General features: G+C 31.3%; 1 protein-coding gene across 4 annotated transcripts; it reads right to left on the bottom strand.

Annotated features, from left to right (window-relative positions):
* Window positions 1-1,615: 1,615 nt before the first annotated feature.
* On the bottom strand, window positions 1,616-19,599 carry LOC124360423 (threonine aspartase 1). 4 transcript variants are annotated; one of them, XM_046814043.1, is made up of 9 exons: window positions 19,432-19,599; window positions 15,898-15,965; window positions 14,782-15,053; window positions 13,630-13,709; window positions 11,578-11,678; window positions 8,538-8,750; window positions 7,663-7,834; window positions 4,376-4,521; window positions 1,616-1,747 (listed from the first exon to the last, which is right to left on the bottom strand). In XM_046814043.1, the coding sequence occupies exons 1-9, from the start codon at window positions 19,457-19,459 to the stop codon at window positions 1,676-1,678; spliced, it is 1,152 nt and encodes a 383-aa protein (XP_046669999.1). In that variant the 5' UTR covers window positions 19,460-19,599; the 3' UTR covers window positions 1,616-1,675. The 4 variants fall into 4 exon arrangements, with proteins under 4 accessions (XP_046669999.1, XP_046670000.1, XP_046670002.1 ...); XM_046814044.1 differs by having other exon boundaries at window positions 8,538-8,744; XM_046814046.1 differs by having other exon boundaries at window positions 8,538-8,645; window positions 19,432-19,587.
* Window positions 19,600-21,380: the final 1,781 nt, after the last annotated feature.

The raw sequence follows: 21,380 nt of genomic DNA, 5'->3' as shown, positions 1-21,380 counted from the left end.
AAATGGATCAAGCAATCTTCCAATAAGATTGTGGTTCTCCTCATTTCACAAATTCTGTCAAGGGATTACTAAATGACAACCTTCATGGCCATTGGATTGGTCGGGGAAGTGAGTTTTTAGATTGGCCACCCTGATCCCCAGATTCAACTGTGTGTGATTTCTTTCTATGGGGTTACTTAAAGGAACAAGTTTATACTCCTAGCTTCAATAATGATAAGGAATTAAAAGAATCAATTGAAGGGGAACTTCTCTGGATACCACAGAATTTCTTTGTAATTGTAGGTTTTGTCATAGGCTATGTTCTAATTTTCTGATTTAAATGCTTTTATTTCTCTAGAGTATGACAATAAATAATTTTACAAAACCAAAAATATTGTTTTTAAAGTATATTTTTTCAAAATGCCACCATTTTGTTTTAACAACTGCTAGAGAGCTGAAATTTTCATAGAATATTTTTTAAACCTATTTAATGAATTGTGTAGAGTTTAAAAATAATCAGTGCATAAATGGGCAAGTAATATAAAATCTAACGTTTAAACCTCTTCGTTGAACACCCGGTACACACACACACATATATATATATGTACACACATACACAGGGTGTTCATTTTATCTGTACCACTGGTGTCTCAGTATCCTCAAGACACAGATATCACGAGAGCTTCTTGGAGACTGTAGAAAGCCCTCCCGACCAAGTAAACTTTTTTCGTTCTCTTAGGGCAAGAAGCTTATAAATTGCACCTAGTCCTGTAAGAACGTTAGCGCTGATTCTGGAGTGACAGGATATTCAGGACGGGTAAGATTAGGGGGTAGGGGCCTTGAGATCCATGAGGAAGAAGCACTAATCTAAAGGTCATGTCCCCCCAGAAAAAGGGGAGGCCAGCTCTGAACCAGCCTCTCAAGTCAAAGCAGACAGGGGAGTGACACACCTTGTTGAGGCTAGCAAGAACCTCTGATAATTAGGGAACGAACCCCACCAAACTTCAACAGTCATCTCCCGTAGTAGACTATACCTATCGAATTGCTATCATTTTAACTTTTGAAAATGATTGTACCCTTAGCAACAAATTAGTTTTAACTTTATTTAGTGTTTTGTAGTGAATATAGTACTCTAAATTTTGGAAACATATAGTGTAAGAATTATATTTTTTGTACATTTCTGAAAATAGTCATACCTTTAGTAACAATTTAGTTATTATGTACCATTTGTGGTTTTTACAATATGTTTCAGTTTTCAAGAGAACCTGGATACCATTATATATTTTCTAAAACTAGATAAAAATGAAGAATAAATTGGCTAACTAGATTCTAATATTTACTATATTATCATTCTTTACCAAGTGCAGTCCCACAAAAAAAGTTTTTTTTTTTATAATCATATTTTTAATGGTTTATGCATACTGTTTTATATCATAATTATCCCCATATTCTCACAAAGAAATTATGTATTACACATATAGGTTTATAGTAAAAATGTATTTTTTACAAAATGTTTAAGAACGAGTATAAAACGCTCAAAAACGGCATGCTATATGAGGAAAAAATGACTGCCAGTTCCAGGGTAATATAATAATAATGATTAAAGCAGATTTATTACAGGAATTGATGCAAAAAGTTTTACTTTGTAAAAATAGTTATTGTTTATTTACAATAAAGTGTAACAAAATAAAGTTAATTAAAAACTGACTCCTTCCAACGCAATTGAGCATCCGTGTTTAGCACCTGCTGGAAGTCTTGACATTCGGCTCTGAAACAACAGTTTTACTTTAATTATATATAGTTTATTGATCAGGCACTTTCAAATATAGATTTTAGACTACAAGTAGGTTTATGTTGAATTCATCATTCTTATAATGAACGGAAAAACAAAGTGAGATTGTTATATTTATATAAACATACAGGTGGGATAAAGTTACTTCTCGCCCAGTGGGAAAGCGAGGGGGACTTACACCAGGTTGATCACTGCCTACGTGTTAGCTGTTGTGAACTTTCACACCCACAATGACTTAAAGCCAAATTGAGTTTAACCTCAGTCAACCAATAACATGGTTGATAACCTTTCAGGTAATATTCCTTGCCCAAATTAAAAATAATTACTTTGCTGTATCTAGAGCAGAACTCAGGCTGAAACTTGAGGGTTTTTGTGTACCAGATGGATTTATTATGGGAAATAGTTACCATCACAGTCTACATAACCATAGTGGTGTATATATTTATTTTCCTTTGTACATAGCATTTAAAGAGTTGATCTGAGTAAATTCTGCAATGAGGTATTTTGAGGATACTTGAATATAAATTACATTGTAATTAAATTACTCACTGTATAACTTGCCAACTCAGAGTTTGGATATATTTTTATATCTTTGGAGAAACTTTTGTTTCATAATAATCCTATAATATAAAGTTGTCTTATGTGAAAAATTGAATGTAAAGTTTGATGTAACATTAAAAAACTTATGAATACAATTTAACAATTCAGTGTGTATTGTGCCAATGATAAGCCAACACGCTGTGAGTCATTGTGTTATATAACATAATTTCTAATTTCCTATTGAATATAATAGAAATTAGATAAAATTATTTAATGTTTTTTTCTCATTAATTAGTTTTTTAATCACACATGATTTTCAAGTCATTAAAATATTTAGGCCTTATAACAAGACCAGTGCTAGCTATATTTTGACCTCCTCCCCCAACCTATTATGAGATGCAGATTAATAACTATTGACTAAACATATCACAAGAAAGAGCAAAAAAGTTTAGTCAATTTGTAGACATTTAGGCTAAGCTCTTGTATCTTTCGGATTGTTGTATGCCCTCAGTTTAGATAAACGTATTTTCTTTGTTTAAAGTTCATTAATAATTATGGAGGATTTGAAAGAATAGTAATACATTTGCCATCATTATGTGTTATAACAGATACATGCTGAGAATTCAAGAAGAGATACCAGTTTTTCAGTTTTGGTAGGAAATTATATAATTAACAAACCAATATAATGCTAATGTAATTTTTATAATGTATCAAACAAAATAACACTTTTGTTTGATACATTATAGAAATAAGACTATACCGTTCATCAATAAACTGATTTTTTATATCAGCAAGCAATGGTAAATATCTGGAAAATTCATTCACCTCAAAAATATTAAATCATTGCCAATAAAAGATTTTAATAATCATTTTACTGTACAGCTGTCATGAAACGAAGACTAATGTAAAACATATATCTACTTTTTAAAGGAATAATTTAAATACCAAACTACGAGGGAGACTCAAATGAAAACCTTCAAAGTTCCATAACTTTTTCAAGTGTTGCGCGTTTGAGATTCAAGAAGTGACCAACAGGTAGCAGAATATTGCTACAATGCAGGAGAGGTCAGCAGCATCGGTAAAATGGCCACTCCACTACCAACATGCATTGTAATTGATCAGTGATCTCTGGTGTGTTTCTTGTGTCGTGAATGTGCCAAACTGATCGAAATTCATTGCAGAATGAGAGAGCAGTATGGTGATTTGTGTTTATTGATACATTTGTGTATGAGTGGTGTAAGAAGTTAAAAAGAGGTGCAACTTCTATGGAGTATTCTATAAGAAGTTAAAAAGAGGTGCAACTTCTATGGAGTATTCTATGTCCAAGATCAGGACAGGCTCACCACGTAGTGACAGACGAAAACAGAGTTAGTGGAGGAGCTTGTAAAGGAGAAAGATGTATAACTCTGGAGGAAATAGCCTTAATTTTGAAGATGAGTCTTGGTTCAGCCACAGAATATTGTTCACAATATACTACACTTCAATAAGGTGTCTGTAAGATGGGTCCTGCGTCAGTTGACTGCCTAATTGAAAGAAAGTTGTATCTTTTCCTACTATAGAGAAGTTGAAACTGTTCAAAAAAATTCAATTTTAATTTCTGCCACATTCCCCTTATTCACTAGACCTCGCTCCTAGTGAATTTTAGACGTCTATGCACTTTCTAAGTGGTGGAACATAAGCATTTAGTATCAGGGAGACTCGTCAAAAAATGACATGTAATTTTGTTGTTAATTTTTTCAATTTAAAAAGTTACGGACTTTTCAGGTTTTAATTTGAATCACCCTTGTAATAATCAAATTTTTTTATAAATTTCAACATTAAGAGAGTGACCCATAATACTCATATCCATTAGACATTCAATGATTCTAAAACCTACTTCATAAATTAGCATATCATTAAAACAATGTTTTTGAAAACTCCTTACAGCAGCAGCATTTCATAGTGGTGTGGGGATGGAAGGTGTTTATGAACACAATAGCTGCATGAACAAAATTAGGACAGGAATCATTTAACATCAAGTTGACTACAATGATTAATTGACAATATAGTTATATTAATACTTACTCTAGGCTTTTTGTTGTTTGTAGCCATATAGCCGATACACATAGAGTCAGTTGTATGAGCATAAAGCATTTCTCCTCTGCCACCTTTTACGTGTATAACTAGTAAACCAGCCAGTTTTTCTTCAACATTACGTAATAAAGGTGATTCTGAAATTTTAAAATATATTTCAATCGAATTAACAAATGCTTTACTATACATATTATAGTCACGTTTAAAAATTAATATTTTTAATACGTGAACCTCTCCCCTCTTAACCTTTAAAGCGCTAAAGAAAATTGGGCCTCAGTTCAATTAGCGTGCATTAGAGATTTAAAATGATTTTTTGCCTGAAGTTTATTTATTTTCTATTTCTTGGAAGAAGAAATAACAAATAATCATTTTTTTTTTTAAAGCTGTACCAGTTTTACATGTAGATACATCAACCACCAAACGGTTACATCCACATGTCATGCCTCACGCTAAAGACAAAACGTTGAATAGCACTAGTTTTGTATTGATTTTCATATGTCACGCAATTCAAATTGGTTCCAGACAGTCGCAAATAAAAACATTTACAAATTCTTACACATCCATAGCATTTTCTTGAATTATAATATACACAATAAATTCAAATAAGACGATACAACGCGTTTACCACAGTTCCAATGGTACGGACATACCCGTTTTCCACTTTTTAAAAGTTACTATCTTCTTGTTAGTAAAAATAAAATCAAGAGTTTGGAGAGATGCTTATTAAACTATCTGAACACATTTTTATAGCAGGACCACCATTTAGATCTCTGCCCAAATGGGCAGAGAAGTGTGCCATTTAAAGAATAATATTTATTTATAAATATTACAAAAACAATTAACACAAAAATGTGATGTATACAAAAATTCAATCTGACTCTTACCAGTTTATAGTAATTTAATTCTTAAGCTCGCAAATGCTTCATTTATGAAAGTTGTTAAAATGGAAACCTTTAGGAGAATTACTGGAAGGTTTAATAATTTTTTTTTATGACCAAACTCTGTTAATATAAAGGTAACATTAAAACGCTTTCTTAATTATATAGATAGATAGAAACATGGGGCTCCCAAAACAATTTTAAGAATGATTGGAAATGAATGATCCTTATTCATATATTTTGTTTCCTACTGGAATTAAACATAGCCCAGAATATTAATGATAATCCAAGAGTCAATTTGCATTCTGTAAGCACACAATCAAGTTTTTCACAAAAATTATGAACTTACCAAAAGAAATAGACAATGAATTATTGCAAGGATTACAATTTTTTTGTTTTATTTCTATCATCATACCTTGTTAAATATCCTTGATACATGACAAACAGTTGGTTTAAAATGTGTCAAGGTAAAAAGAAATTGACAGTGAAATATTCCTTTCAGCTTGATTGAAAGACTTTGTGGCTTTTATCTAAAAATATACATTACTATTAGTTAACACTTTTAGGGTCAGCCCAAAAATTAAGTCATTTCCAAGAATGCTGGAGATTTCTCCCTCCACACCAATACTATTGAAAGATGCAAAGCCTAATTCAGCCATTTTACTAAAAATATTGTTCAAATTACAAATATTAAGATATTTTCTAAATTTTCTTACCAGTTGATGGAAAAACAAATTTACTTCTTAAAAACAATAAAATAAGTCTTATTTTGAAATGTATGGTACTTTTAAAATTTTTTAAATGCAAAATATTTTGCTACAATATATTTTTTTCAGTTTAACATGAGAAGTACCACATTAAAAATATATTTCACTATAAAACAGTATCACTTGAAAGAGAAAACAAAACTGAACACAAAAATAAAAGTTTTGATTAATATTTTAAAAAGTGTAAAAGCAATGTTGTCTTTTAAAAAGCTACATTTTTAGTTTTTTGTGATATTTTACACTAAATTTAAAACTAAACAGCGATTAATCTAACATAATTGCTATAAATATATTTTTGTAATTTGGTTCTTTCTGTTGTTTATATACCAGCAAATGTATAATACATAAAAAAAACTATCCCAGTATAATTTTTTCCTTAAACGTTAGTATGTACGGATTTTGGAATTATTTGAGTGTTATAAGAATGTTGGCATTTTTCAGTAGTTTATCAAATGTCCATATAAACGGATATGGCACTAAATGGTTTAAGGTTAATTTGTACAAAGAGCAAACTGTGATGTTATGACTACAACGGTTGGTTTGTAGCACTTTAAAAAATGTTTAAACACCCATACTCTTGAAACCATACAAGACAAAACTTGTTATAAGCAAATACAGTTGTTTCTAAAAATGTGGTCTTGGTTTAGTTACATTCCATGAGAAATTATCTTTGTAAACATATTCCCTTACAATGGTTCAATGTTACTATATACTTATCAAAATTTTGTACAGCCAATCTCAAAACTGAAGATATATTGAAAAATATACAAGAATAAAACGGTTTCCTTTTACGTATATAGTGAACCACTCAAGATAAAAATGTTGCACAAATGTAAATGACTGTCCTCTTGAAACATTTTAATGATTGAAACTGGCTAACAAACTTATCCAAGCCATATTTAATTGCCATCTTTGTAACAAATTTAGTTATAATCAACAAGAAATTATGTTCACCATTAACATTCAGTTGTTTAAAATTATTGAATGTTTTTAAAATTTGTCATTTGAGATAATGTTAGGAAATAGTCAAGTTAAATTGTTTCCATGAATATGAAAGTTATATGCAGATCCTGTCTTTGTACTAAGTTTAGTCTGAATCTATTAAATATGACAGCAGTTATCATGTTAACAAGCCCCATCATATATACATACATATAAAGATACATTTTCGGACTATGCTGATTTTAGATTATTTATCAGAAGATAGTTCGTCTGGGTTCATGATCATGTCAAAATGGAAATTACACTGTCAAAAATTCCATCATAGGCAGGATTGATGGAGAGTGATTTTAATAAGAAGATCCCCATTTAATCTACCTAAAAATCGATTGTTTGATACTTTTATCTCTTTAGAAACCCTTCCATTTCAACTCCACTGCAACTAGTACAGCTGACAATTAATTTATTTTTTAGGGAAAATTCCTCTATCAATTTAATGAAAATCTAGGTTAAGGACTTGTACAATGCAAACTGGCTTTTGGCTACTGAACCCAAAAATGGGTAATGCAAATAATCTAACACATTCTTAATTGATAGTTAACAATTTTTCTCTTCTTAACTCTGCAGACAATACAATACCATAATGGATTTTGGTAGTTTACTGTATGCAAAATACAACTTAAACATTGTTTACCTAAAAAGCCATCCACAAAAGTAGTATGTAGAGCAGATGTGGGACAATCTGAGGCATGAATATTGCGGGCGGCTTCTCTTGCCAGACAAGTGGCCATTAAATGTTCACCACAGCCGGTTGAGACCACACCTACAGTGCTATCTGCCCAACAACCAGCACCCTGCATAGCAGCCTGTACAACATTTAACCCTTTCTATTAAACTATAACAAACAAATGTAATAACAGATCCTCTATTATAATTATCCTTGGTCAATAGAAACGGGTTTTGCTTCATTTAAAATTTATTTTTATGAGAGAAAATTGAAACTAGTAAAAGAATTATAATGGGCATTTTGTATTGCTAGGTTTCACTAAAATTTAGAAATGTTTGGTGTTAAACCTGAATCTTATAGAACCTTTATACATATAAATGTTTCTGTTCTTTTACCTAGCACCTTTATTACCTTCATAAACCAACACTTACGAGTAACCATCCTTTTCATTAAAAAATAGTTCAAATATAATTGCACCATTCATAAAAGTAATCCTAAACAATAAATACAACCAGTGAAATGGTACAATGCTGATCTAGTTAAAGTTAATGTGACTGGATGGTGGAAGTCTGTAATTTTTGGTTGGACTTGTGAGATATTTATTAAATAAAAATGATCAATCCTGTCAGAATTTGAATTAAATTTGTATTTTGGACAATTAATTTAAATACAAAATGTGACGTTTTGGGCAGTTTATTTTCAATGCATTTGACATTCTGAAAGAATATTATTTTAGTGTTAACTCATAATCATAGAAAAGTTTACATGTGAGGTTTTGAAAATTACCTCTTCAAATAGAACATGGCAAAGCTGCAATCATAACTATCCTTGGTGATGTTTACCTGTCCTATCCTGCCAGACCGTTTCAAAAGTATTCCTCCGCTTGAGCATGCTACAGCAATATTCCCCTTGGTGTCGACACAGACAGCTCCAACCGTGTCCATCTGCTTCTGTAACTGTTCATTCATAAGTACTCCTCCACTTGAGCATGCTACAGCAATATTCTCCTTAGTGTAGACACATACAGCTCCAACAGTGTCCATCTGCTTCTGTAACTGTTAATTCATAAGTATTCCTCCACTTATAAGTATTAAGTATTAATACCCCCCCCTCTCTCTCTCTCTCTCCCTCTCCCTCTCTCTCTCCCTCTCCCTCTCGCTCCCTCATTCTTTTGGTGACTGTTGTTTGCATGGGTGAATGGAGCAACATAAATTTTCAAATGAACTAGTATAATTTTAATGCAGAAGTCGACAGAACAATAAATAGCCATGGCATTTATAGTTGTATCGTTTGCGGAGAAGTATATCATAAAATGAATCCCAAAACATGATTAACCAGAATAAATATCGAGCAAAGTTTGTTTTCTGATATCTGTTTTATAAAAGCACAACCATATGTTTAATTAATTTAACCACTATTTTTAATTTGTTTACATTTATAGTGTATCAAATATTGTTTATTGGCATGAAACATAAATACATGTATTGGCTTGTGTCAAAATAACCATTCAAACATAACATTTAATTTATTATTAACTAACATGGTACATGACAGTCCTGTACAGAATAAATACATTTTTACAGTAAAATTACCTTAAGTATTCTTTTAAAACTATCTAGATCTAACTCTATTCTTAAAAAATCAAGTAGGATGTTGAATAATACTATGGCATAATAATAAGAATGGTTAAAAAAAGATGTAGTGTGGAAAGGGATATTAAATTTATGTTTGTTTCTAAGACTGTATTTAGATTGTGGGATAAGAGACTGAACAATACTAGTTTTGTTTTAAAAAATTCATGTATAAAATATATAAATGCAAGGGAAAGTTAGGATTTTAAACTTCTTAAAATAGGTATGCAAAACTCTATTTAATGAATTCCAGTAACAATCCACAATGCCTTCTTTAGTTCCAGCAACAATCTGCAGTGCCTTCTTTTGTAAGATAAAAATACACTTAGAATTAGTTCTTTATAATCCCTAGATTGCTACAGTGTAAGTAAAATATAAGAAAATCGCATAGTATGCCGTAAGAAGAACGATTCAAAGGTAAGAGAATGCCATAAAAAATAAGATGGTCAGAATTTGATTCCGAAGACTCCCTTTGAAGCAGTCAGCAAGAACTATGCTAGATGGAAGTTTACTGGCCTGTGCTTTTGAACTAATGTACCAATTCCAGCTTTAAATGTTCAAAAATATTTAAAATATTTTTCAGTTTATAAAGAAGCGTATGCATAAATAGTGTCATTTTTAATATACTTTTAACTGTACATTTTTAGCAAGTGTTGATTATTAAATATAATAGACAAAGTTACTATCTAACTTTTAGTTAGTATAAACTTAAAGACTGATATAAAACCCATCTTAGTTATCTTTTAACAGAAGTAGGCTTATCTGATCTGTGAAATATATTTTCTTAATCGGCAACAAGACAAACTCAACATTGGTATCGAAATTATAATTCAGTTGAACCAGCAGTGGTCATAAACGTGCAACACCTACTAAATTGTGTGCAAAGCAGCAGATAACTGCTAGAAGTGCAGATATAAAAGACAACGTAGTTGTAACTTTTATTACACATTTAAAGACTCTTATGTAAACTATCTTAGTTGTCTTTTGACAGAAGTAGGTTTCTCACACAGAAGAATACGTGAGAGCAGCTGGAGTTCCTTGATTAATTCTTTCTCGCTTTTCGTGCGTTTAAATTGACATCTGAATTGTCTTTTTAAGCATACATTACAAAACGTAACAGTCACAAAGAGAATTCCACATATTTACTGTACAAGTACATAATAGCATTGTTTTTTTTTTTAATAAAAAAATTGATATATACAACATCAAGTTGTGTAACAAATGTACTATAACAATAACACTTTTAGTCTGCTGAGGTGTTGCTATAATTTAATGGACATGTGCAGTAGACAACTACAACTCAAACTGAATTTTATATATATATATATATATTTCCTGTGTTACTACTAAAAACTTAATTTTAAACATAATGTTTTTATTGGTTTATTCACTACGGATTATTGTTTACTTTTACAATAATTCATCATTTAAAAAAAAGCAATCTCCAGATGGTAGGATTACCTACAATTGCTTAAAACAAAAGCAAATAAATGGATAGAACAATAACAAGTTAAACAAATTGGGAGTCACAACAAGCTAACAGAACAAGTATATTGTAATATTATAATAAAACAAAACAATAATAGAAATATTCAGCAATTAAGACAGTAAATAAATAAATTATTGATCTATTGCCAATTTTATCTTAAATTTGGAAAATGTGCATCGTTACCCATAATTTACATTATATAATATACTTCAAATGTAATTTAACAATACATTATTCTTGTCTTCTTGGAATATTTAAACTCTTAAATGTGTTAATTTTGCACAGCTTCTTTAATATATAATTTCATTTTGATAAATGAAGAAAAATTAGATAGGAGTACAGAAGGCTTTTTTAAGCTTTTCATTTATGAAAAAACATTACTCCATTTTTTAGACAAATGTAACTACTATATTTTTTAATATTGTTTTTTTTACAACACAAAATTAATTTAATAGCATTTTATGACAAATATCACCAATTTAAAAAATTCTATACCTCATGCAAATTTCTTATTTTTAGGTAGACTTTTGATCTACATAACTATTATTGATACCTTGTAGTTGAAGGGATTTTAATGAGAATTGGTATGGACGTATACCCATGATGGGTTTTCACCACACTTTTGAGACAAGGGGGCAGAGTAAATTTTATGAAAATGTCTTACTTGGTTTACAAGTTAGTCAGAAATAGATATACCTAAAAACAAAAGTATGTAATAGAAGCCTAAGATCAGGATAAAAAGAAAAGCAAAAACTCTATTACCTCACTCGTAAATCCAGTGTTATACTTCATTCTTTTATTCTCATGCTCTTGATAACGATTAAATCTCTTCATAAAATGCTTAAATGTTCTTATTGTTTTATCTGAAATATTGTAATGCATAAATTGAAATACAATAATGAGTGAATTAAATGTCAGAATCAATACATTTATAATGTAATCAAACACTGAATTAAAATTACAAATACTTTACAGTAATGTAAAACTTTGTATTACAAATTAATCGGTACAGTGCAAAAGTATTATTCATAAATTATTTTTTATTCACAAAAGACAATCAACCAAAACATTTTTGTATGTGTTAAAACAGTAAAATATTCAATGGCACAATCTTCATTAGCCGTATGCACTTGAAGACAGTATTTATAATTTGTCCTTGGAGCTCATATAGTCAGCTCTATTGGCTGCCGCCATTTGGTCGGAAGCGCAGAAAAATGTAAAGTTCACGTCTGAGTATAACATAACACTGTAAATGCCTACTTAAAATATTTTATTTACATATATTTTTAACAATATACGTAAAAGAGTGAAATATCCCAAATGTTTGTTTATGTTTATATTAGAAAGATTCATTTAAATAAGTTTTTAATTATTTTTCATTTCTTCTTTAAACAGTTTAAATTACTATGCAAATAACATAAAGGAAATTGAAAAATAATTCTCATCTGGGGAGACAAACATTAAATATGGCCACCGAACTGCTAATGAAAGTAGCACGGCCATCTGTACTGGCCATATGAGTTGCGAGAACAAACTATGGCAAAACTAACGCGAGCTGTCTGCAACCTTGGTGTGGCCTGTGCTCTGGTCTTTCGAGCCCAAAGGGTTCATAATAACTTGAATATTTGCATTTTTGCTTCAACAATAACAATTTAAAACATTAACAGTGAACTTTAAATTAACTTATTATGAATAATACCTTCCTCCCTAACTGAATTCTTACACCTTACTCTTGATCAAGTTGGTCCATGTGTTTGACCATTGTCCATTTTATGTAATTCATTTGTCCGTCCCTTGACTTGATTCTACCCACTTGTTTAACACCTTGCTTGCACCCTGTCTCCTGGTCTGATACACCTCTTTATTCCTGTGAACTTTCTGTCTTCACTGTTGGGTTGTAGTCGTTATCTGAATTTTATTAAAGAAAGGTGTGTTGAATGGTAAGATGAAGTTCCAGTGAAATTTGGAGAATGACAAAACTGCATGAGAAATCTTTGTAATTTATAATCAATAAAGCCTTTTTCTTCTTTGGGTTGGCAATCCTCCTGGATAAGTGCTGAGCAGTTTGGTTTTCTTCACTTATCACTGAAGGTTCTTTCTGAGAAAACAAATGTTCATTTGTAGGAATGTTTGTTCTGTTTTTCTGTTCCTATTTAAAAGACAGATGTCTTGTTTGAGAGTGGAAAAGAAAGCAGTCATTTGAATTATGTATGATATGTTTACTCAAATTTCTTGTTGTTAAGGAGACAAACAAATTAAATGTATATCTAAATTTCATGAAGAGTATTGGAAACACTCAAAGTTCAGAGGCATTAATATGAAAATTTATTTGAATCGAATGTATAGACCAAACATCTCTCGAACACAATCAACATTGTCATCTGCTAGGGAAGTGGAAGATTACCCGCTATGAAGGTTATTTTTCATACTCATGCTACCTTCACAGAAACAATGTGTTTGTTATTAATACTCATACATTGCCAATTTTTATAATGCATCTTTATTCCTATATGCTTTATTCAGTATTCCAAGGGTTCCATATAGTATTTTTCAAGCAACATAAAGAACATAATGATGCCAGACAGGTCAGACTTTTTACCAGGCAGTGCTATCAAACAGCAATAAAATAAATTACTCTCTCAACAAATCTCTGCTTAAATGTATATAAAAATTCCTGGAACTTTTTGAATATATCTTGTCCATACATGTAACAAGATTACTGTGTTATTATAATGTGTAATTACAGTCGTGTTTCATCTTTCTTCACAATTTTATTTACACTATATTGTTTGATAAAGAATAGTATATACTAACCACTAATGAGGGAATCTGGATCAACTGTAGCTATGTTGTGTTCTATTGCATATCTATGAGCTCCTTCTCCTGCTAACAAACTGTTTCCCCAAATTATAAACAGTAGCTTTCACAATCCTGCACAGAGAACATTGATAATAATAATTTCATAGTGTTTGTGTAAAATAAATGAGAGTTTACATAAAACAATAATTTCAAAACTCTGGGGTTTTTTTTGTTATTTTAAACTAATTCCTTCTTCTTTTCATAAGGATTGTTGATATAATTTACAATGGGTATAATCACGTACTTTAGTGCTTCAGTCTGTCCTGCTGAAAGTCTAGATACAAAGGTCAGGCACATCAACAGGACCTTAGGGAATCATCCTATTGATTCCAAATTCAGTTTTAACCCTAGAATTGGCCATCAAATTTCCCTATACTGGCAGACCTCTTTTGGCTAGTTTAAAAAAGTTTTTCCATCTACTCTATTATAGGATTTAAAGTAAATTGTACAAATGTCTGCCAATTTGTTGGTAGATTCAAAAATTCATTAGCATAATTCTTAATATGGCTTTTTATTGGAAGTCAAGTGACCATGGGAAATAGCAAAATTACTACGGTCATCCAGCAGTATTTTAACTAAGAAAGATACATGGTGTTTTCCTCAACCAAGTTTCTTAACATTGTGCAACAGGTTCTTGATGACTGTTTCTTTTCCAAATGTTTGCACATATATCTCGGCCTGCAATTTCACAAAGTTTTTTGAGTCAATTCCTTATGTTAACATTGGTCCATAGGATTGGTGATTGGGAAGAGATAAAAATGAAGTACTGAAGAATCTGGCAATGACAAAGAAATGATTTCAACAAAACTCATAACAGCCATTATTTCTACAACAAAATTTTTGCTTATTTTACTAGTTCTATTATCTGACTAAAATTTAATAATTTAAGAAAAAATATACAAGATCTTTATTTGTCATTACATAATTTAAAAATATAATAACTTTATCAAATAGTAATAAACTTAAAATGACTTTAAATACTTATTTGGTAAAGTCTATCATGCTAACAACAACAAAAATCATCCCCACTAAATAAAAAACTGTTTTAAGCAAGATACGAGACATCATTTTCTAATAAAATTGTGATGATAATTTAACTAAACATACCATGGTGGTACACGCCCCAACGATAATGGAACACGTTGTTGGTCACAGATGTGTCTTGCAAGAAGTACTGGATTTTTTACTCCTGCGACAGCTCCACAAGCACCAAATGTTAAATGACCTCCATCCATTAAACTGGCATCACACTCTACCTTCCCATCCATGCTGAGGTTAGAACCAAACCCTGCATTAGTCAATGGAGAGTCTTCCAGTAGTACAGTAGCCGCTACGACAGCATCTACTGCAGAGCCTCCTCTTGTCAAGATATCAACTCCCTGCAGGGGAAAACATAAGAATTTTAATAGTAAAAGTTTAAAAATGACAAAATTAATATACTGTATATTATTATTTGTTAACCCTTTGCACTCGAAGGCCAGCAGCACTAGCCATACCAAGGTTGCAGACAGCTCACGTTAGTTTTGCCGTAGTTTGTTCTCGCAACTTGTATGGCCAGTACAGATGGCCGTGCTACTTTCATTAGCAGGAATAATACTTTTAAAAATACACACCTATGTATAATCAAGAATAGTTAGCACAAGTCTTCTAATAAAATGTTCTAGGTTTAATATACCTTATATATATATAATGTGTGTATACGTATATATATATATATATTCTCAATCGCAATATTTATAGATGGATTTGCTTTGAGTTTTGAGCTCCTGTTATATAAAAACTTCTATGTACAATTGTATTGAAATTTTAACATTTAAACACTGAAATAATGAAAGCAAAAAAGTCTGTGTTTGTAATTTTAAAATAATTATAGGACTAGCTCAAAATTATTTCGGGTAAAAATGAGTATAGGATTCCATCATATTACATCATAAGTGTATTCAATAAGAAAGCTAACAGACTCACACTTTAGGATTTCTCCTCCTGACCTAAGATGTTGTTGAAGTGCTATAGTACTGAAATCTTTTAAATTCTTTAACAAAAAATCATGAAATGTTACACCAAAATTCAAATGGGGATATACTCTAGCAGTCATAACTTATCTTATGAGTGCTATGCCATTTAGAAAATATGCTAATGGCATCCCTGTTACACACAAAGGAGACAAAGAAAATCTTATTAGATTCTAAAACAACAATAAAAATAAAAAAAACCAAAGCATACTTGTTTACTTGCTTGCTGGCATAGTTGTTTATATTTCTCCTCAAGAGTCTCTGAGTGTTGTCCAGCTCCTGTAAAAACACAATCAGTGCACACTAGTTGAGAAGAACTAACAAAGAACTACTTACATAAGTATATATGTGTGTATACAGGGTTTTTTATAACACAATACCATAGGTGTTAAAATTACATACAACATTTTAAATGAAACTCTTTGAACAAATGCTACAAAATGTTTGACACCCAAAGGGTTAAGACATGTATTGCTGTGAAAATACAATATACGATCAAGTGCCTCACTTTATAATTTGTTTGCTTTAAATTGTGATGGTGAAGATTCATCCATTTTACACAGATTTGTTCTTCAATAATTAAAGTAATTGGCCTGGCAGTCCTAGATATCTGTGTCTAAATGGGTTAGAGTAAACTAATAGTCTAAGAAACCTGCATTACTTGAATAGACATATGTGTAGTGTAGTGTAGATAAGGATATAGTGAAAATTTTAAAGAAGGTAATTGTAATGTTAGATATAAAAGTCTAAAATGAAAATATAAGTATGTTCAAATATCTGTGCAAATGTTTCTCATTGGATATGTTGGAAATTTAATATTAAATATGTTGTATATAATATATATATATATATATATATATATATATATATATATATATATATATATATATACAGTTAGAATATATCTCCTAAACAATATTTTCCTAGCAAATTTATTTTTAGGTTTAACATAAGTTGCTTAATTTTTAACATAGTTGCCTTGTTTATTTAACACAAGTCATATCTTAAAATTAAATTTTTAATTCTTGTTAGCTATTTCATGGTTTTTATATATGATATGTTGAGTTAGTAAGCCTAGGTCAATCAAAGTTATTGTGCAGTGCAGTGAAGTTTTTGGGAGGTGAATATTTTTGATATATCATGGATATGGTTTATAGCTTCTTATAACTTTTTTAAGCTCTCATTTCAATAAGGTCCCAAAACTTTGTGAATAGGTCATCTGAAATTAAACAACTTGTTGATCTATCAGAATCAGACAACCCAGACCTTCACAGTGTCACCTAGATTTTCCTTTATGCTTTCTGGAACCCCAAACTAAGCCAATATGTCAGCAAAAGTTCAAAAATTAGTATTTTGATTGTAAAATTAATATATACAGTAAAATATTTGGTACTTTGGGATTATACCGACCACACCAGTATGAAGAACACAAAAATAGAAATTTATAGAAACAAACATGATAGAACGAAAAAACAACTCTTCAATTACAAAATTACAAACTTACAAGCATTTCCAGGTACTGTGATCGGTATTGTTGTCGCTGTTATCTTATCTTATCTTATCTTTCTCGAGAATCCTGATTACGGCAGGCCTCGCGGCATCACGTGATTTGCACGGTACATAATTTGCCTTTCCATTACAATTCAATTTATATTTTCTGATTAGCCCCTCTAGAATTTGATATTTTACTGATAGGTACTATCTCGAGGGATGTTTTTCTTTCGTCGACATCAGCGCGGGGCAGCACCGAAGGTGCTGCCGAAGCCCGCGCTGATGGCCGGAGGCACTCGCATTTTGGGTGGCGGAATGTGATCAAGAATAAAAACAAGTTTTGAGTGTTTTTTAATAAAGAGTTTAGTTTGGTAAATGTTTGTTTTTGTTGAATTTTTGTGTTTGGAGAAATGTAGAGGTAAAACACGGAAGTACAACAAAGCGATGCACCAGCTGAACGGGCGGCGAGACTGCAATCACGTTATCTACTAGACGCTCGACTTTGACCTCTGTCTGAGGATGGGGAGGGGTTTGCGATAAGACAATTCCTGTTTTATATTGACGAAATATTGTTCTACGCTAATCTAGTAATCAGTAGAAACGAAATGTGAAATAACGATTCATGTCTGGGTGTGGTCGGTATAATCCCAAAGTACCAAATATTTCTATATCTATATTAACATAAGATGAAATTTGTTGCTTTTACCACTTTATACCTATATGAGTCTGCATTTGCAGAATACCAGTAATAATTATTAATTTATTTATTATTTTAGAGTACATATAATTCTGTAAATTATGGTATACTTTGGAAACAGTATAAAAATAATTTTTTGCTATTTTTTTAAGATGATTGTACAAATTTAGGTATGTTGCACCACTTTTCTAAAATAAAGAAAATTTAAACAATTAGAAATTGGGGTAATTGTCACATTAATGACCGGAGTGGCAAAATATGAGTTTCGCGTTATTAACTTATTTGAATCGTCCTACAGAACAAAACAATATAAGGTTTGATGGGGTGGAAATGAGAAATAACAAAGTTATAGAACATAAAAAAATGGAACAACTATTCAAGCGCGGAGTAATATTTCCATGTTCTACATCCATGTGACCTTTAGTAACCATGATTCAACCTCGTGATGACATCATCGGATGCGGCACCATCTTTGCAAACGTAAATGAAAAATTATACTGAAATAAGCAGAATTTTTATCCAAATGAACAATGTCTTTCTTAAATTTCGAGCTACAAATTAGTTGTTAATGAGTTGAGACGAGTGCCTCCGGCCATCAGTGCGATCATCAGCGCCATTTCGGTATCAATTTACAATAACGTGACCATGGAAAGGTATGTTCATTTTTTTTTCCTGAAAACTACAATTTTTCCTGAAAACAATAGTGAAGAAAAAATTCGTCGGCAACGAAAATCAAAGGAGTTACGATTTTTTGAAATCCTCTGAAAACTCTGTTTTTGACAGTACCTCTGGCAATTTTACTGAAATGATGACGTTAATCCTGTCAACGATGCCTGCCCGCTGCGCAGTGCTGCGCACTGCTTGCTCTTTTAGAAAAAAAATTAACTCGAGCTTGCAAAAGTCGAATCCCAGATCACGTGATGCCCCTGATCCTTAACCCTCCAAGTGTTGTTCGACAAAATTTTGTCGGTTATTTCCCATCCTTAATGCAATAATGCCCGAAAGGCATCAATATAATACAACGATATACTTTCCCCCCAGTTTATATGCACCTGTGATAATAATACTGGGCTATAAATGCCCAACCCATGAAAAAAAAGTCCATTTTTCATGGTCACGGTATTGTAAATAAATACCGCCATTTCTTTTTATTTAAAAAATTACAATAGGCCGATTTAAATTTAAAAGTGTTTGTTAAATTCTTGATTCACAATTTTGTATGCCATGATTATCTCCACACACATTTCCCTGCAATATAATGTATTACACATAATATAATATATATATAATAATGTGATATAATTTTTAAAGTAAAGGTGTGAAGCAATGAAAAGTTGCTTGCATACAGGGGGGATGACCGGCTCTGGGGGGTTACCGGAATAAATAAGAGATCTACTATGATAATGCACTTCCGAAACCTAACCCATAAAAAAGTGCAAACAACATTTGGAAGTTCATATTTTTATTAAAACGTGTGTTATTGGTCACCTTGTCTACAAAAGTATAAACATTGAAGCGTTTAGCAATCTATACAATTAGAAGTAAATCTTGAATTACCTATATGAACACAAACAAATCCAATCATAGCTCACACTTCTTACTTTGAAGTGTATCAACTTCTTGAACTAAGCGAAGCGACAACAAGACCTCACCAAACACCACTGCAGACTGCACTAGTATATTACGTATTATAGCAGACAGCATTTGAGTCAGGTCAGCAGCTAAGCAAGACGGAATTCAGTAGGCCAGTAACTAGTACGGTAGTCCTTTAGCGAGTAGGGAGTTACTGGCAAGGCGATGTTACAAGAAATTTCCAGTAATAAGTTAGTAACTTGGTGTTTGTTTACAGTGATTATTTGTTACTATCAGGTCATAAGTCACTTCTTCTAGAGGCGCAGGTTAAGAAATGGGTTGAAAGCAGGGGGAAATAAGGAAACAGTCCATGATATTTTGTATTTGTTATGTTTATTATAACTAACATAGTCAATTTATTTGCGTTTAATATATTAATGAAAATGTTTTAGTTTATTTTAAAGTAAGTAAAATTTACTATGCACTTTATTTTACAATTTTTATTTGAGTTTAATATGTAGAATCAACATGTAATCATGATTGTACATATAATCATTGAAACATATCACTGTTTATGTAGAAAATAAACTTTTTTCAATTTTGAACAGATTGTGGCAGTAGTAGCAAATAAATGGGATGAGATAATAAATACTTTTGTACAATTATTGAGATCTGCATTAATTCAGTTTGATAATATTATACAGATTTTTATACATATTTGTGTTCCATTTCAACTTATTTAGATAAATTGAGTAGAAATTGGTCAAGGCAGACTACGTATCTTAAAAATAGGTTCATAATTCGTGCGTTTCAAATTATTTAATTGTAACCCTAGAGACGAACAGTGCACAACTCATTTTATTTGTTTATTGATACCGTCGGGAAATAAACGTTAGCATTGATTTCGGAAAAAAAAGATATACGATCTTTTAATCGCAGTGAGATTTTTTAAGTGTACTACATTTTATAAAAATGACAGTAGCATAAATTTATTCTTTAATAATCAAAGATGAAATCATATAATCGTGAAACTTATAAATCGGTGTAATTGGATGTATGTGCAAACATAAATTACTAATGTAATCGATACAATATTTATTTGTCTCAGTAAGTATCTGCTACAGATCCGACAAGCGATCTGGGCGCGCGGTCAGGCCGATTAGTAGCCTCAGGAGAGGGGCGTCTTTTTTAAAAAAAAACATAGGGGTTTCCCTTAGAGTCCAGCCTTCGGTATTACTCGTGAACCAAGAGGCAAGGACTGGGATATTTACTGATTTATTCAGTTGTCTTATGGTTGTATTTAAATAAAAGGTGTCCCATAGTTCAACTGTTTCAAATCAATTACAGAATGACAGCACGTAGGTGAGGTCAATGTTTCGTGGATGGCTAAAGAGCCTCGCTATAAAAAAGTTAGACAGTTAATAAATACTTACGGACACATAAGGATTTAAGTAAATCATGCAATTTTACGCAAGTTAGCTCTATACAGTATAAGAATAATTTTATTCGTGACGTATTATTAGGGGATTGATTTCTTCTAATATCAGAAACTTTTGGATAAGACGTTTCGGAAAACTAGAGGTCCAGAAATGTTAAACTCAATCTGAATCTTTTAATAATTCGTATTCTGATAAGAATTAGGCACAAAAAAAGCAAAGAATAATTTGGATTCGGAGTCTGTTAGCAATTTCAAAACCACAAACAGTTGTCACAGCTGCGTCTTACCAATGTCACTTTTGCGATTAAAAAAGTTATTCCCAGGGGAAATGTATTGCTATTGAACCTAACTGTAGGAAATGTGGCAAGAAGGACATTTGTGCAAAGTCTGTATATCTAGAAATATAATTTGGTTTCTAAAAAGGTATATCTTCGAAACTTTCCTCATATCATGCATCTCATAAACCACTTTGTGAAGATTCCCCTACTTCATACTC

The sequence above is a fragment of the Homalodisca vitripennis genome, chromosome 4 (genome assembly GCF_021130785.1).
Source record: "Homalodisca vitripennis isolate AUS2020 chromosome 4, UT_GWSS_2.1, whole genome shotgun sequence".
In the NCBI taxonomy this organism is placed as follows: domain Eukaryota; kingdom Metazoa; phylum Arthropoda; class Insecta; order Hemiptera; family Cicadellidae; genus Homalodisca; species Homalodisca vitripennis.
This window is presented reverse-complemented; position numbering and strand designations above follow the sequence as displayed.

Excerpts from the sequence above, each read along its gene's own strand:
- LOC124360423 (XM_046814043.1), bottom strand. The coding sequence starts at position 19,459 with ATGATTGGATTTGTTTGTGTTCATATAG. Across the intron at positions 15,054-15,897 it reads GCCAGCAAGCAAGTAAACAA|GGAGTTGATATCTTGACAAG; the intron begins GTATGCTTTGGT and ends TTTCCCCTGCAG. Across the intron at positions 4,522-7,662 it reads TTTTGTGGATGGCTTTTTAG|AATCACCTTTATTACGTAAT; the intron begins GTAAACAATGTT and ends TTAAAATTTCAG.